Source organism: Lutra lutra, chromosome 6 (genome assembly GCF_902655055.1).
Source record: "Lutra lutra chromosome 6, mLutLut1.2, whole genome shotgun sequence".
Classification (NCBI taxonomy): Eukaryota; Metazoa; Chordata; class Mammalia; order Carnivora; family Mustelidae; genus Lutra; species Lutra lutra.
This window is the reverse complement of record NC_062283.1, coordinates 29912144-29928433: the sequence shown is the minus strand read 5'-3', so window position 1 is coordinate 29928433 and position 16290 is coordinate 29912144. Positions and strand designations below refer to the sequence as shown.

At 53.8% G+C, this 16290-nt stretch overlaps 3 protein-coding genes across 17 annotated transcripts in view; 1 reads left to right on the top strand and 2 right to left on the bottom strand.

Annotated features, from left to right (window-relative positions):
* The first annotated feature begins 11 nt into the window (after positions 1–11).
* VWA7 (von Willebrand factor A domain containing 7) lies at positions 12–14066 on the top strand. 6 transcript variants are annotated; one of them, XM_047734570.1, is made up of 17 exons: positions 12–377; positions 684–941; positions 1245–1526; positions 1994–2090; positions 2694–2804; positions 3233–3446; positions 3565–3734; positions 4968–5080; positions 5306–5422; positions 5873–6058; positions 6545–6677; positions 6790–6942; positions 7047–7139; positions 7707–8008; positions 8087–8226; positions 8437–8611; positions 13929–14066. In XM_047734570.1, the coding sequence occupies exons 2-17, from the start codon at positions 699–701 to the stop codon at positions 14064–14066; spliced, it is 2667 nt and encodes an 888-aa protein (XP_047590526.1). In that variant the 5' UTR covers positions 12–377; positions 684–698. The 6 variants fall into 6 exon arrangements, with proteins under 6 accessions (XP_047590526.1, XP_047590527.1, XP_047590525.1 ...); XM_047734571.1 differs by lacking the exon at positions 13929–14066 and adding an exon at positions 9402–9998; XM_047734569.1 differs by lacking the exon at positions 13929–14066 and adding an exon at positions 8718–9320 and having other exon boundaries at positions 3251–3446.
* On the bottom strand, positions 9537–11436 carry SAPCD1 (suppressor APC domain containing 1). 4 transcript variants are annotated; one of them, XM_047734598.1, is made up of 5 exons: positions 10894–11436; positions 10518–10658; positions 9928–10041; positions 9751–9861; positions 9537–9646 (listed from the first exon to the last, which is right to left on the bottom strand). In XM_047734598.1, exons 1-5 carry the CDS (start codon positions 11086–11088, stop codon positions 9554–9556), a joined length of 654 nt encoding a protein of 217 aa, XP_047590554.1. In that variant the 5' UTR covers positions 11089–11436; the 3' UTR covers positions 9537–9553. The 4 variants fall into 4 exon arrangements, with proteins under 4 accessions (XP_047590554.1, XP_047590551.1, XP_047590553.1 ...); XM_047734595.1 differs by having other exon boundaries at positions 9751–9816; positions 9946–10041; positions 10894–11431; XM_047734597.1 differs by lacking the exon at positions 9751–9861 and having other exon boundaries at positions 9554–9646; positions 9946–10041.
* Positions 11505–16290, bottom strand: part of MSH5 (mutS homolog 5) — a 22829-nt gene continuing 18043 nt past the window's right edge. For all 7 annotated transcript variants that reach the window (XM_047734579.1, XM_047734578.1, XM_047734576.1 and 4 more), the window contains 9 exons: positions 14682–14769; positions 14284–14473; positions 14040–14166; positions 13487–13636; positions 12838–12912; positions 12520–12663; positions 12201–12338; positions 11974–12047; positions 11505–11757 (listed from right to left, as the gene is read on the bottom strand). In XM_047734579.1, the coding sequence (XP_047590535.1) occupies positions 11646–11757; positions 11974–12047; positions 12201–12338; positions 12520–12663; positions 12838–12912; positions 13487–13636; positions 14040–14166; positions 14284–14473; positions 14682–14769 (1098 nt within the window). In that variant the 3' untranslated portion in view covers positions 11505–11645. The remainder of the gene's footprint in view (positions 11758–11973; positions 12048–12200; positions 12339–12519; positions 12664–12837; positions 12913–13486; positions 13637–14039; positions 14167–14283; positions 14474–14681; positions 14770–16290) is intronic.

Sequence of the window (16290 nt, the reverse complement as noted above, 5' to 3'; positions counted from 1 at the left end):
TGCCTACACCCTCGGACACAGCGGGCATGAGCAATGCGAGGGCTACAGGCCAGAGGCACTGGGTGGGCAAAGAGGTGTGTCCGTCTGGGTCTGTCCCTGGCGCTGAGCCAGGCCTGAGTCATGTTGCTCACTCCCTCCTCCCAGCTCTTCTCTGCTCACCTCTGTGCTGCTGCTGAGGGAGGCCCGCCCTGGTGCCGGCTGCTGCTTGTGCCCTTGGGTGGGCATGGGTAGAGGGGCCGGGGCTGCCGATCCTGCCCCATCCCCTGCGCAAGCTTCCCTCCCGCTGCACTGAATGTCTGCTTAGGTTAATTATAACTCTGACCTAAGTGCCCTGTGACTCCAGGCCCCAGCGGCCCTGCCGGAGAACCAGCAACCAGGTAGGGAAGAGGCCTAGAGAGGGGATTCAGACGTTCTATATGTGGGGGGCTAGGCTAGGGAGATGTAGGTCTAGATGTGGGGGGGGGGGGTCCTAGGAGAGGAGCCTCCGCCCCTCTCCTGCAAGTGTATGTCCCTAATAGCTTGATAAGGCCCTCGGGTTATCTGGGCAACGGAGGAGAGGGTGGGGAAGCCAGGTTGGGACCTGTCAGGTGCTTGAGGCAAAGCAGATGCCCAGGCGGACAGACAGCTGGGCATGCCCTGGACTCGCAGCTGCTTCCTACTTTTGAGAGACTTCTGTCCTCCAGGTCCATGTCCCAGCCATGCTCCCTGCAGACGTGCCCCTCTCCCACCAGAGCCCTCCGGTGCTGTCGCTGCTGCTGCTGCTGCTGCAGCTGCTGCCCCCCACAGCTTCCTTCTTCCCCAACATCTGGAGCCTCCTGGCTGCCCCCGGCTCCGTCACCCACCAGGACCTGACTGAGGAGGCGGCCCTCAACGTCACCCTACAGCTCTTCCTGGAGCAGCCGCCCCCAGGTCGGCCCCCACTTCGGCTTAAGGACTTCCTGGTGAGCATCCTCAGGTCCTGTCACAACCCAGCTGGATTCCCCAATTCTTTGGGACTTCTACTCACTGAGGGCTCTGCTTGCCAAAAGAAGGGACATCCTCTCCTTGCCTCCCCACCTCTACCCCCTGTAATGAGTTCCCAAGGGTCCCGGTCCTGAAAATCAAGAGTCCACACTCCTTAGAAAGATCCGGAATTGCCCCTCCCTCATAGGGCCCAGCACTCAATTCCTTGCACACCTCATCCGAGGAAACATGGGCAATGGTCCACTCCCAGGGACCTCTATTCCCTAACCTACTCTCTCCAGGGCCGCACCCTCCTCGCTGACGACCTCTTTGCTGCCTACTTTGGACCTGGATTTCCTTCCCGGCGGTTCCGAGCAGCCTTAGGTGAGGTGTCTCGTGCCAATGCAGCCCAGGACTTCCTGCCAACATCCAGGAACGACCCTGACCTGCACTTCGATGCAGAGAGGCTAGGCCAGGGACGCATGCGCCTGGTGGGGGCTCTCCGGGAGGCCCTGGTGGCAGCCAGGGCCCTGGAGCACACCCTGGCCCGCCAGCGCCTCGGGGCTGCGCTTCACACTTTGCAGGTGAGAATAGCCTGAATCGGTCAGGGGGGTTCTTCGCTCTGGGTCTTCCCATCCCCCAGAGAGAGGCTTCCTCAGGGTGCCTCCTCGTCACACCTCCCCCTGCTCAAGAAGGGATGGGTGCTGCTTGCTAAAGCCCTGAGGCTGGTCCCTAGTGCCCCAGCTGTGAACTGGCAGCACTTCCGGTGGGAGCAGCAGGAGGCCATTGTGGCCCGGGGAGAACACGGCGGCCATAGGTCTGGCCTTTAGGCTCTGAGGGAGATGGGAGCAAACACTGGGAGACTCTCACTTGAGGAAAGCTCCCTTCTGGGCAACAGGCAGAGGGTGTGGAGGGCACTTGGGACATCTGACAGCAGCCGCGGCGTTGCAGGGGTTGATAAAAGGAGACTTTCTAGATGGGGAGACTCAAAGGAGTGGGGTAAAGGGCTGGAGATTGTGATGACAGTCCCCTTCTGCACCCCTGCGCCCAGGATTTCTATAGTCACAGCAACTGGGTGGAACTGGGGCAGCAGCAACCACACCCTCACCTCCTCTGGCCGAGGCAGGAGCTCCGGAGCCTGGCACGAGGTACAGCCATGACCCTGGTGCTGCGGGAAACCCACAGAGCCGAGTCCTGTCAGCCTACCCAACCCCTGTGTCACATCCTCAGGTCACATACGATGTGACATTGCTTCTTCTCGGGAACAACCTGTGAGGTCCCCCCAGCCCAGCCAAAGTCCAGGTCACTTAGATAGCTTCTCCAAGGTCAAACGGGAGGACAGAGCCAGGGCCAAGGTCTGCAGACCTCAGCTGAGTTCTCTTTTATGTGGCTTCCTCCCCCAACATGGCATGGAGCATACAGAGCTCTCCCTTACAGCCCCCTCTTCCTTCCACCTGAACTATGGCCCGAAGCTGCCTCTTGTCTACTACAAGTTGGCTTTGTGTCCACAGCCCACATAGGGCTCAGTCCCTGCAGTACTGCTCACCATGCTTCTGGGTTTCCTAGCACAGTCCCTGTCTCATATATTCAGTCTCATCACCAGATGATCTCCGGGGTTTTTTTTCCTCCAAGCCTAGAAGGGTACATACGGGCTTTGGCAAGCTGGGAGGAAAGCCAAAGTTTGGATGGACAGGGATAAAGGTCAGTGGTGGTAGAATCTTGGGGTCTAGACCCCTGTTCTCTCTTCCCAGTGGATGATCCTACCTGCTCTGATTGTGAGGAGTTGAGCTGCCCTGGGAATTTGTTGGGCTTTACACTCCTCACGTCTGGCTACTTTGGAACTCATCCCTCCAAACCTCCAGGTACCAGGTAGAAGTAAGAGGAGAAAGTCCCCTCCTTTCTTCTGGCCGCCTCCCTAGGGATCTCAGAACTGTAGGCCCTCGTCCCATTTCCTATGGCTTCACTTCCTGGAAGAAGGCGAGGGCCTTGGGAATGGGGTGGGTGGATGGAGGCCCACTGAGGAGGCCATGATTGTTGGCGGGGAAGAGCTTCTTACTCAGCTGCTAAGACCTCTCCATTACCCAACAGCAGCTTCTGGGGACTGACTGGAGGGATCAGGGGATCCACTGTGTACTGTGATGACTGACCCTTCCAGATTTACTCTAGATTTGCCCTCCACAAAATGTCATCTTTCTTGCTGACCCTTGGCTGAAGGCTGAGAGGTCAGGCCAGGTCAAAAAGGGCCTCACTTTCTTAGGAGGCAGTGGCTTGTTTACCTCCACACCCCCAGATCTCTTTCCCAATCCAGGGAAATGTAGCCATGGGGGCCGTTTTGACCGGAGCAGTTCCCAGCCCCCACGGGGAGGCATCAACAAGGATAGCACATCCCCAGGCTTCTCCCCCCACCACACACTACACCTCCAGGCGGCAAAACTGGCCCTTCAGGCCTCCATCCAGGCCTTCAGTCTCCTGAGAAACCGCCTGGGAGACAGAGGTTTCTCCAGGTGAGTGGTTTCTGCGAGACGCGTTCCTCAATGGGCGTGTGCTCCTGGGGGACCTGAGTAGTCAGTGGCTGGGGACAAATGTGCAGGCTCTTCCCTGTGTCTCCGGCCTTCTCCCCAGACTGCTGGACATCAGCCCAGCCTCCAGCCTGAGCTTCGTCCTGGACACTACAGGCAGTATGGGTGAGGAGATCAATGCTGCCAAAATCCAGGCTCGCCACATTGTGGAACAGCGGCGGGGCAGCCCCATGGAGCCCGTCCACTACGTCCTGGTGCCTTTCCACGATCCAGGTAACTGTGGTCGGAGAGGATAGTGGAGGGAAAGTCCAGGGCAAGGGGTATGGCTCCACTTCCTTAACAAAATGGTGACACCTCCCGTGGTTGAGTCTTTACTGGTACCTGTGTGCATATAGCAAACAACTGGGCACGTCTGGTGTTTCCAAAATGGTAGCACTTTCCATACGAGGTTAATCATGATCTGTGCTTAGGTAGGGGACTCTGCGTCCATGCTAATCAGCCATTCTCAATTCTCTCCATTTCCTGTGGATGAATGTTGGGATGAGGGCGGGGGTTGGTGGGTGCAGGCCCCCGTGAAGCCTCTGAGACAGTTAATTATAGTGTATTTCCTTTCCCCACTGAACTGGAAGTCAGAACCTCTGCCCTGGGTTGACCAGTCACTGTGCATCCTTAGGCTGATCATTTAGCCTTTTTTGCCTCAGTTTCATCGTCCATAAAATGGGTCAGTACTTGTCTTATCCTGCCCATCTCCTAGGGTTGAAATGACTGCCAAATACCCATAGGACTGAGAATTCCCTATGGGCAGAAGTTGAGTCCAATCTACCTGCATAAATCTCACAGTAGCTGGCATTTAATAGGGGGTTAACACATATTTGATGGAGGTTGTTTTTTTTTTTTAAAGATTTTATTTATTTATTTGACAGAGAGGGACACAGTGAGAGAGGGAACACAAGCAGGGGGAGCTGGAAAGGGAGAAACAGGCTCCCCACAGAGCAGGGAGCCCGATGTGGGGCTCCATCCTAGGACCCTAGGACCATGACCTGAGCCAAAGGCCCACGCTTAACAACTGAGCCATCCAGGTGCCCTGGAGTTTTGAATAATTAAGAATTTAGCACTTATAATGGGTCAAAGCACAATTCTAAGGTTTACAAAATCAACTCATTTAGTCCGAATGACTCTGTGAAGTAAGTACTGTTATTTTTCTGATTTTTCTGGTGAGGAAATCAAGGCCCCAGGTCTTTTCATACTTACACGCATACCTGATAAAGGCCTGCTTAGGACCACAGGAGATGCTGACATTTTTTGAAGGAAATGAGGTCCATTTTCCCCCAAGTGTAACTAGCCCTTGCCCTGCCCATATAAATATAAGGGAATATTGTTATTTCAATACTTGTTCACCCCAGGAGCCTGGCCTCGACAGCAGGCCTCTTGACTGGGGAGGTGCTCCTGGGTAGGGATAGGGGACCCTGCTCCTCACTCACCTCAACCTCCTTTCTCCCTCCCCAGGGTTTGGTCCTGTCTTTACAACCAGTGACCCTGACAGCTTCTGGCAACAGCTCAATGAGATCCATGCTTTGGGGGGTGGAGATGAGCCTGAGATGTGCCTGTCGGCCCTGGAGGTCTTCCCTACCCCCCCACTCTGTCTTCTCCCTTTCCAGGTCCCACCACCCAGGGGAATTTGAGCCTTCCTGGGACCTCCATCTCCCTCCCCACCTTCAGAGCTCAGTCCCCCTAGCTTCCCTCCCGGGTTCCAGGGTCCTATGTCCTTCAGTTCTGTCCTCCCTGGTTCTACCCATTCACCTGCTGCCACCATGTTTAATGCCAGCGCTCTCCCTCCCTGCCAGCTGGCTCTGCTGCACACCCCTCCGCTCTCAGACATCTTTGTCTTCACTGACGCCTCCCCCAAGGATGCCATGCTCACCAGCCGGGTGGAATCCCTAACTCAAGAGCGGCGCTGCAGAGTGAGCACAGCTGACGGGGACCTGATGTCAACCACCCAGGGATGTGGGGGACCTGAGGATGACACCTTCACAAACGAGCATCACCCCACACTCTGGTGGCTGACCCAGCCTTGGTGTGGGGCGGGAAAAGCAGACAATGAGTATAATGTTTTCGGATCCCTTATTTGATGCTGAATTCATATTTGAACCTGTCGCCAATAAACCTCTTAAAAAACTGGGGATCTAGTTGCCAACAATCCACCCTGTGGGTGACATATGGTGACAAGTACAAAGGAGTGGCGACTGCTAAGTGAAGGCCTTGGGGTCGTGTCACTGAGAGACCCAGCAGTGGCAGTCGGAGGGCAGACAGGGACTTGCCACTGGTCATCAGCTCTGTAGAGCCCTTGGGCACAGAAGACCCCTGTTTACAGTGGGGGAGTTCTCAAGTACTGGCTTCTCTTCTGGGCACAGGTGACGTTCCTAGTGACTGAAGACCCATCGAGGGTTCAGGGCCGAGCTCGGCGTGAGGTCTTGTCCCCTCTGCGTTTTGAACCATATGAAGCGGTGGCCCTGGCCTCAGGAGGAGAGGTCATCTTCACCAAGGACGAGCACATTCAAGATGTGGCCGCCATTGTTGGGGACAGCATGGCTGACCTGGTGAGTAAGTGTGGGCACGGGAGGGACTAATGCTTTCCACTGAGAACTAAGGGTGTGGGTGAGACGGCCTCTCTTTCTCACAGATTAATGGTTTAACCCAGTGTGTTGCCACTACAGTCAGAAGGGTGGGAAAGGAGGTTTCTCTCCCTCTGAGATCCGTGACTACCCACCTTCCACATTGCTCCTTCCCTATGAGTACTGTCCCCTGTCCTCCAACCTTGGCCTCCAGTAGTCTGTCCTCAGGGCCACCACAGGAAATCCTACCATCTTTTAAGGAGGGACAAGAAGCCATGGCTTCACCCTCAATCCCTTGTCTCCACTTTGTCACTGACTGTAACTCCATCCCTGGCCCCCTCCCTGTCACTGGCCTCCCTTCTCCTTGTGTGACTTAGTTTCCTTCTGTCTCCACCCTTCTCCTGTCTTAGTTCCCACCTCATTCACTGCCTTATCTTCTCCTGTGTTTTGTGGTTCTTCCCATCCTTCAAGGTTACCCTTCCCCTGGAGCCTCCTGTTGTGGTGTCTGGGAGGCCACTTGTGTTCAGTGTGGATTCGCTGCTCCAGAAGGTCACAGTTCGGATCCACAGGGAGGTCAGCAGCTTCTGGATCAGGAACCCTGCAGGTACTTCCCCATGTGTGTCTTGAGGCAGAGGGAAGAATGGAGGAGAAGGGTGACATACTAAGGGATGGGGATGGTCCCCTGTGCCAATCGCTTGCTCCCCCTCTCCCATCAGGGGTCTCCCAGGGCCAGGAGGAAGGTGAGGGGCCTCTAGGACACACGCGTCGCTTTGGGCAGTTCTGGATAGTTACCTTGAATGACCCGCCACAGACAGGGACCTGGGAGATCCAGGTCACAGCTGAGGGCACGCCCCGGGTGAGAGTGCAAGGTAAGGAGGGAGCTACTCCTGGGAAGGGAAGGCTGCAGAGCTCAGAGAGCACTATCAGTCACATTCCTCTCCGGAAGGTCTCTGATTGCCTTGGCTCTCCTCAGCTCAGACATCTCTGGACTTCCTCTTCTACTTTGGGATTCCCATGGAGGATGGCCCCCACCCTGGCCTCTACCCCCTGACTCAGCCAGTTGCAGGTATATCTGTCCCCCTGCCCCAACTTGTCCATTCTTATTTTTTAAGATTTTATTCATTTATGAGAGAGAGAGAGAGAGAGAGCGCGAGCGCGCCTGCGCTTGCACTCATGAGCTGGGGGGAGGGGCAGAGGGAGAGGGAGCAGCAGGCGCCCACTGAGCAAGCAGCCGGATGCAGGGCTCAATCCTAGGAGCCCTGGATCATGACCTGAGCTGCAAGCAGATAGATGCTTAACTGAGGCATTCAAGTGCCCCCATTATTTATATATATATATTTAATTTTGTATTGAGTTACAACCTGTATAATGAAGGGCACCAAACTAAAGTACACGCGGGGCGGACTTCATATAACGAACCATGTAACCAGTCCTTGGTTCCAGATTTAGAACATTTCCAGCATCCCAGAATCTTTCCTGACCCTGCCCAACAGTAACCCTCAGAGGTAACCCCTTTTCTCCATCTGTACTCCCCAGGAATAACCCCTATTCCAAAAGCCATTCATTATTTTCTCCCTGTCTCTGTATCTCCTGCGGACCCCGTTCTCCCCACCCGTCCCCGACCCTGTCCCAGGCCTCCAGACCCAGCTGCTGGTAGAGGTGACAGGGCTAGGCTCCAGAGGCAAGCCCGGAGACCCTCGACCACACTTCTCCCACATCGTCCTTCGAGGGGTCCCTGATGGTGCTGAGCAGGGCCGGGTGCCTCTGGAGCCCACAGGACCGCGGGAGCGTGGTCTCTTCACCGCCTCGCTCCCACCGGCGCTTCTGTCCACCACGGGACCCTTCACTGTGGAGCTGATCGGCCAGGACGGAGAGGGGCGAGGCCTGCACCGAGCGGCCACCCAGCCATGCACCGTGGTTCCCGTCCTTCTGGAGGTGAGACGCCAGGGGAAGGTGTGGGTGGCGAGGGCTGCAGCAGCCCCTCTTGCCGTGACCCACCCTCCTCCTCCACAGTTGGGCGGCTCCCCAGGGTTCCTGGCTCCAGGCAGCAAGGTCCCACTCAGCCTCCGCATCACTAGCTTCTCAGGTCCTCAGGATCTCGACCTTAGGACATCTGTCAGCCCCAGCTTCCCTCTCACCTCCAATCTCTCCAGGTACAGCCCCTGAACCCGCCTGCTCAGTTCTGGCGAACCTTTTGGTTCCTGGCCTTGGGGTCTGATGCCTGAAGCCCCACCTATAGCAGCCCCCTCCGATTGATGCTGGGTCTCCGCCTGCTCGCTGGCGCTTAGCTCAGACCCTCCGACCGCTGACTCTCAGTTCTTCAGAGCTCAGCCCTCGGCCTGGTGTCTGTGTCCACTTGGCAGGGTTCGCCTGGAACTGAATGAGTCCGCCTGGGGATTCCTATGCTTGGAGGTTCCGGACTCAGCCATGACAGACTCAGTGGTGACAGTGACTGTGACCGTGACAGGTCGAGAGGCTAGCCCAGGGCCTCCCACCCACGCTTTCCTCCGGCTCCTGGTGCTGGGCCCCGCCCTGCAGGTGAGGCACGCCTATTCCCATCTCAGGCCACACAGCCTAAGAGGAGGGCCCTAGTAGGCTTAATTTGGGTACAGACATCCTGACAGCCTCTCCCCCTTCTCCCCAGGACCCTCTGGCCACCCCTGCCCACTCATCTGGCCCCATCCTCACCTCGACCAGCCCAGCCTCCACTTTGGTGACTCAGGGAAGGGCCAGGGGAGGGCGGGTGGACAAGCCCTGGTGGGGCACAGTTGGAGGGGTGCTGCTCCTGCTAGGCCTGGCCTCCTGGTGACATGGAGGGATGGCTCTCCAGAGCTATTTGCAATCTTGCCCCGTTGGTGAGAAGGTAATGTGAGCCTTGGGACCCCACCTCTCCCAGCTGGGATGGAGGTTTTCCTTCTCTTGCACTTGTCCCTCTCTTTCTTAGTGAGATCGGGATAGAGGACAATAGATTTTCCCACAGTGCACTTTCTTTAACCCTGGTGGGAACTAAACCAAATACCTCTTTTTGGAGAAAATTGCTTCCTATCTCTCCATAGCATCTCGTTATTCCACTATTTATTCATGCTTTCCCAAGCTCAGGTAGAAGGAAAGATATATGGAGAGTAGACTAAATTTGGGAGTGGGGTTTATTTATAGAATTGTTCTTATTTAAAATTCTGAAGAAGCCCCTATTTTATTTTTGTATTTAAAGTTCAAGGACGGTTTCAATAAACATGTGTTCTCTAGAGTGGGATTTTAAAGAAAGATCATTTAAGCACATCATATAAGGGAGAATGAGGGCATAAGAAGATGAAATGGAAGTTTTCAGTTGCAGAGAAGAAACTTTACACCAAGATGTTGGGACTTCAGTTGACCCACCACCTGGAGCCATTTATCTGTTAAGTCAAGAAGCAGAATGAGGAGACTGGGGGTTCTGACTCAGCCTTCCCCCTCACCAAATGAGGAAACCCAGAGAAGGCTTTACACACGGGTTGGGCCCTTCTGCATCTTGGGACAGCCCAGCTGAGGGGTCTCTCCTTTTGGCCGAATGCCTCCCTTCTGCCTCAGCAACTCCTGGAGGAGAGAAAGAGTGTGGGCATCTGCCCACCGCCCTCCCCCCCAGCAAGGGTCCAGAGCTTCTGCCCTATACAACCCCCCCCCCAATTCCTACAGTTTACCTGTTGCTGCTGTAAGTTCTGCTTCCTTGGCCTTCCCTTCCAGTCCTGGGCAGCATAGGAACTAGCCTTATTTAGGGGATATGGGGAGGGCGGGGGAGGGGGCAGGGTTTGCTTTTTTTTCTGTTAAACATTGATCCCAAGTCCCCTCTCTACCCACACCTTCCCAAAAATCTAAACGAAAAACAATAAACTCACCTTCTCCTGAATCAGATTCTGCAAACACATGTTCACCCTTTGAATCTGGGCTAACTGGGGGCCACGAGGCTCTGAGTGTAAATCTGTTAGAAAATTCTAAAGGAGGAGTTGGTGGTGAAAACTTGCGGTCCATCTGCCACTCTTTCTGTCACCACAGGCCATACATCTTCTCCATCTGGATCCCCTCATCTCAGTAGCCCTCAAGGCAGGTAGAAAAACCCAATACTCTCCACTCCCATCTCTTTAACAATCCAGTTCCTCCATCCCCCCGCAAATAGCACAGTACCCCTTTCCTTATTCCTTACGGATCCTCCCTGTCTAGTCCTGCCCCACTGAAATAATCCAGGCCACTCCCCCATCTCAGTGGAGTGATCCAGACCATGTCCCTCTGAATGGAATGCAGGCCAGCCTCCTCCAATCCCAACAATGAACACCAACCTAACACTTGGTGGCATCCAGTCATCAGCTGCTTCCAGTTCATGATCCCTGCCTGTTAACTCTTGCCTTTCCAGGGTGGTGTCAGGCTCTGCCCCCATGTCCCTGCTCCCCCACACGGCACAGCAGCTCCGTACCTCACCGAGGGCCCCTAGATGCAGCTGTTGGTGCTGGGCCTCCCTCAGACGGCCCTCAAACCAGGCCTGGCCATGCTCCAGCAGCTCCAGCCCCTGCCACAGGGCGTCCTGCTCCCTCTCCAGAGCCTGCATCCTCTGCAGCTGGGAAGGCAAGAAGCAGAGGCTGACTTGCTCCACAGCAGGGCTCTGGGCCGTGGCCCTTCCTCTCAGCCCTTGGTTGGGGTCCCTGTCTGGTCACTGAGTGTGACTCCAGACTGACCACTGAGCACCTGGAGGGCAGGGGAGAAGACTTACGGGTCCTCAAAATTTAGTGGAAATGGAAGGGCAGATCCAGGGAGTGGGCGTCCCTGGGACCGCTTGCTGGACTAATACTCACCCAGAGGAAAAAGCTCCGGGCCCCTGGGTCTCGGCAGCTTGTTCCCAGAGGCAGCAGCAGAACCGTGTAGGGAGCCCGGACCCGGGGCGGTCCACCAGGACCCTGGCTCCCCATGGCTCGGAGGTGGGAAGGGCAGAGCCACGCCCACGGGTGCCAGGGCTGGTCCCTCCCCATTCTCTCCTGCCTTGTGCCCATCCTACCTTGTTTTTCAGCCTCCCAGAGCCCTTTTTGCTGTGTCTATCTGAGGCTAGGGTGCCCCTACTTAGGAGAAAGACCATCTCTGTTGGGCTTCTTTGTCTTCCTTTTCATCTGCTTTTGTAGTGTCTGTTGAAACACCTGGTTCTCCCCCTGGGTGGAACCCAGGGTCCCCCTACAGCAGTGTCACTGTGGGTTTGTGTGTGTTTATTTTTAGTAATCTCTACACCCAATGTGAGATTCGAACCCACGACCCTGAGATCAAGAGTCGCACACTCCCAACTGCACAAGCCAGGCGCCCCGTTGTCCCTGTGTTTCTATTGAGGCAGGGTAGGCCCCTTTGTGGACTTCCGCTTGGTGTTTCATCTTGTTCTTATTCTTTTGTTTTGTATTAGCTGGTCTAAAGAAACAATAACTTTCTCTGAAGTAAACTTTATTCCTAATACGAAACAAAATTTGCAGAAAAGCTGAGAATTCTGGGTCTGAGGAAGGTGAGGAAACAGGGCGTGGCAGCCCACTGGGGTCTTGGAAGGTGGAGGAAGGCCAAGGAAGGGCTCTCAAAGGATGGCAGTGGCAGCAGGCAGCACTTCCTGACTCATGAAAAGGTCCAGGTCCAAGCTGGGATCTTCCAAATCCAGTTTCAGAAATTTATCAACTAATGTCTGGCAACTGAGGGGAGAAAGGACAGCAGGGTTTATGGCAGAATAGAAAGCTGTGTCCCCAGGCAGAAGGGAGAGGCTGTAGCACAGTGAACCAGGAAAATTTAGGGATTTCAGAAACAAATCATGGGTCTTTGAAGGGCAAAGAGGCTGTCTGGGTCCCTAAAAGGGGAAGAAGAGCTGTAGAACATGCTGGAAAGAACCAGGACACTGGCCACACACTCACTTTTCCATCTGCTTCTCCTTCAGCAACTCTTTGACAGGCTTGATGGGTTTCCCACTGCGGATCAAGTCTGAGACCTAGCAACAAGAAGTGGGGTGAGGTGGGGGAGTTGGGTAAGAGAACCAGAAATTAGGATCAGAAATCCCATGGACCCAGAAACCCAGGCCCCTAAGAAGAGTAGGGACAATGGTAGGGAGGCCTGATGGAGGTGTTTGACCTTTGGATCTCACCTCCTTGCCACGAGTAAGGAGTTGGTCAGGAAGCCCAGCCTGGGCAGCTGTGTGGGAGGCATGGCTGGACTTGGCAATGCCTTCACACACCTGATAGAAGAAGACAAGTTCGTCCCCATCCTCACAGGTCTCCATGGTCTTAAAAGAGATAGAAGGGGACAGTGAAACATGAATCAGTCTGCGTCCCACCCTGAAACCCCTGGCTGATCCCTGTGGAGAGTGAGAAATGGGAAGGATCCCTCTGTTCTGAGGAGCCTGTTCTGGGTTCTGGTAAATGTTCATCCTAGGGATCCCCAGAAGGCTAGAATGGTGTCCTTACCAAATACTGCAGAAGGGGCCCCTGGGGCAGCAACTGGAGCTGAACAAGGCTCAGAAAGTTGGTGGCCACAAAGATGTGAGGGCACGCGGGTCCAAGTGCCAGCCAGTGTCGGAGGACAGCAGCTAACAGCGCGAGCCCGTCCACCTGTGCACAGGGCAGGGGTGAGGGTACTGAACCACAGGTGCACCCCCTTATACACTCCACCTGCCCTAGCCATCCCCATCTTGTACTTTCCTGCCCACATACCCCCATTCCTCTCCTGAGCACCCCACCCCTCCGTTTTCCCCTCCTCGGTTTCTCTTCATTTTGTCTCCTCACCGTGTTGGTTCCCTTTCCAAATTCGTCAATGAGGACCAGAGACTGCTTGGTGGCATTGTTTACTGCTTTCGCCACCTGCTGGGGACCAAGTGGACAAGGGAGAGTTTCAGTAGCGTTCAAGGCCTGCAGTGAACTGACCAGTCTGCCTGTGGGTAAAGCTGCTTGTGTGTGTGTCAGCCCTACTGGACTGCAAGTTCATTAATGGCAAGACTCGGGGGGGCACCTGGGTGGCTCAGTGGGTTAAGCCACTGCCTTCAGCTCAGGTCGTGATCTCAGGGTCCTGGGATCAAGTCCCGCATCGGGCTCTCTGCTCAGCAGGGAGCCTGCTTCCCTTCCTCTCCCTCTGCCTGCCTCTCTGCCTACTTGTGATCGCTCTCTGTCAAATAAATAAATAAAAAATCTTAAAAAAAAATAATAATGGCAAGACTCAGGTTTTGTTCACCCTTTCATTGCCAACAGTGCCTCATGCAAAGCAAAGGTTCAAAGTATTGATTCTCCCAGTCTCTGAACTCGGTGCTCCCTGCCCATAATATAGAAGGCACGCAGCAGAGGGAATGGTTTTCTTGTTCTGATCATTTTTCAAGAATAGAGTTCCTTCCCCATTAACACCCTCCACCAGTCCCACCCCCGCAACTTTGCTCCCTTTGACCTGGTTGAGGTCAATCATAAAGGTCGAGAGGCCCAGGGAGATGGATTCACAGCTGTGGATTCGGGTGAAGATGGCGTCTACAGCCCCAATTTCGGCTTCCTCTGCTGGCACGAAGCTGCCCACCAGGGCCATGAATGTGATCAAGCCTACCTAATAGGGAGGAGACAGGGTCTTGAGCCTGGTGGTGCGGGCCAGGGTGGGGGTGAGGCAAGGCTGAGAGGTGAATTATAGATCAAGGAGGGGTGGACACAGTTTAAAGAGAGCCCCTCAGCTCTCTTTAGAATCAGGAAAGAGTGCGGGAGAGTGGGCAGTGTTCCCGAGTGTGAACAGCATGGACCTGTTCAGAGTAGGGGGAGGCTTTCAGGCCACAGAGGGATCTGTTAGAGCATGGCTCTCTCTCAAGTAGAGAGAACATGTGTGCACAATGGCCTTTCTGTGACAGGTCAGGTCAGAACACCTCGGAGGAGCTGCAGGGACCTGTGTTTGGAGGCAGGAGGGAGATGGAGACAATGAAGAAGATGCCAGAGGCCCAGTGTGCAGGGACTCTCCTCACCTGTTTGAGGTATATGCTCTTCCCTGAGGAGTTGGGTCCGGTGATGACTTTGACCCTCCCTCTGTCCCCACCACATTCTGCAGAGTTGGGCACGAAGGTTCGGGCACAGAGTTCCATCAGAGGATGTCTGCCGTGGGTAGAAAGTCACCTCACATGTGGCCTCTCAATGCAGACGAATGAAGCCACCAGAAGATGGGGCCTTTGGGCCCCTTGTGTCTATGCCTCCACCCGCTTCTGTTCTCACCTGCCATTCTGGATTCGGACCCCAAGGACCTGGGGAGAGTAACGGGGCCTTGAGTAGCCATAGTCCCGGGCAGCACTGGCTAGAGCCAGCAGGACGTCCAGGCGGGAGGCAAGATCCAAAACCCGGGTCAAGACAGCGGCCCGTGCCAGCACCTGACACTGCAGCTGGTACATCAGCAGGGTCTCCTGGTCTGGGGACGGGGAGGGAGGAGCTGGGCGTCAGCTCCAGGAGAAAATGAAGAAGAGACAAGCCCCCAGACACCAGATATAGTCTGAGACCTTCCAAGATATTGAGAGGAAAAGGTGTGGAGTCAGAGTGAGAGAGAGAACAGAAGGAAAGGAGCCTGTAGGCTGTCCTCCAAACTGCCCGCTCCCCTCCAGCCTTTTGCTTCTCCTCACCCCGGATGTCACAGTGCAGGTCCCCCAGCAATGCGTCCAGCTCCTTGGTTCGAGCGCTACGATAGTGCAGCTTCTCCTCTGACAGGAACTGGGAACAAGGGCTCAAAGCTATGGGCTTTGTCTCCTTGGTCCCCGTCTTCTCTAACACCACCTCCACCCCACCCTGACTTTTTTATTCTTTTAAAAAAATTTTATTTAAAAATATAAGAGATATGGGGCGCCTGGGTAGCTCAGTGGTTAAGCGTCTGCCTTTGGCTCGGGTATTGATCCCAGGGTTCCGGGATTGAGCCCCACATTGGGCTTCTCCGTCTCCCACTCCCCCTGCTTGTGTTCCCTCTCTCACTGTGTCTCTGTCAAATAAATAAATTAAATAAATAAAAACATACACAGAAAATTGTATAAAACAAATACATAGCTTAAGGAATTATTATGAGGCAAATACCCTGGTAACCAACCATGTAAGTTACAAAGTAGTTAAAAAACTAAAATTTTGGGCGCCTGAGTGGCTCAGTGGGTTAAGCCTCTCCCTTCAGCTCAGGGCATGATCCCAGGGTCCTGGTTTCATAAAAAGGCCCTTAATCCATTTTGAGTTTATTTTTGTACATGGTGTAAGAAAATGGCCCAGTTTCATTCTGTTGCACGTAGCTGTCCAATTTTCCCAACACCATTCATTGAAGAGACTGTCTTTTCCCCATTGTGTAATCTTTCCTGCTTTATCAAAGATTGACAAGGGTGTCTTATTTTATTTTTTTTTTATTTTTTTTTAAAGATTTTATTTATTTATTTGACAGAGAGAGATCACAAGTAGACGGAGAGGAAGGCAGAGAGAGAGAGGGAAGCAGGCCTCTTGCTGAGCAGAGAGCCCGATGTGGGACTCGATCCCAGGACCCTGAGATCATGACCTGAGCCGAAGGCAGCGGCTTAACCCACTGAGCCACCCAGGTGCCCCAAGGGTGTCTTATTTTATTTACCTCAGAGACAGAGGGAGAGAGAGCATGAGCTGGGAAGCGGGGAAAGGGAGAGGAGGGGCAGAGATAGAGGGAGAAGCAGACTCCCCACTGAGCAGGGAGCCCAACATGGGGCTCAATCCTAGGACCCTTAACCGACTGAGCCACCCAGGTGCCCCAATAAATAAAATTTTGAAAAAAAAAAAAAAAGATTAATTGACCATTTAATCACAGGTTTATTTCTGGGCTTTCTGTTCTGTTCCATTGATCTATATGCCTATTTTTGTGCTAATATCATACAGTTTTGATTATTACAACTTTGTAATGTAACTTTAACTCTGGAATTGGGTTACCTCTGGTTTTATTTTTTTTTCAAGATTGCTTTGGCTATTTAGGGTCTTTTATGTTCCATTCCAATTTTAGGATTATTTGTTTTAGTTTTGTGAAAAATGCTATTGGTATTCTGATGGGGACTGCATTAAATCTGTAGATCGCTTTGGGTAATATAGACATTTGAACAATATTTGTTCTTCCAATTCCAGAGCATGGAATGCCTTTCCATTTCTTTGTGTCACCTTCAATATCTTTCATCAAGGTTTTATAGTTCTCGGAGGACAGGTCTTTCATCTCTTTTCCACCCTGACTTTTTTCCTTTTTAATCT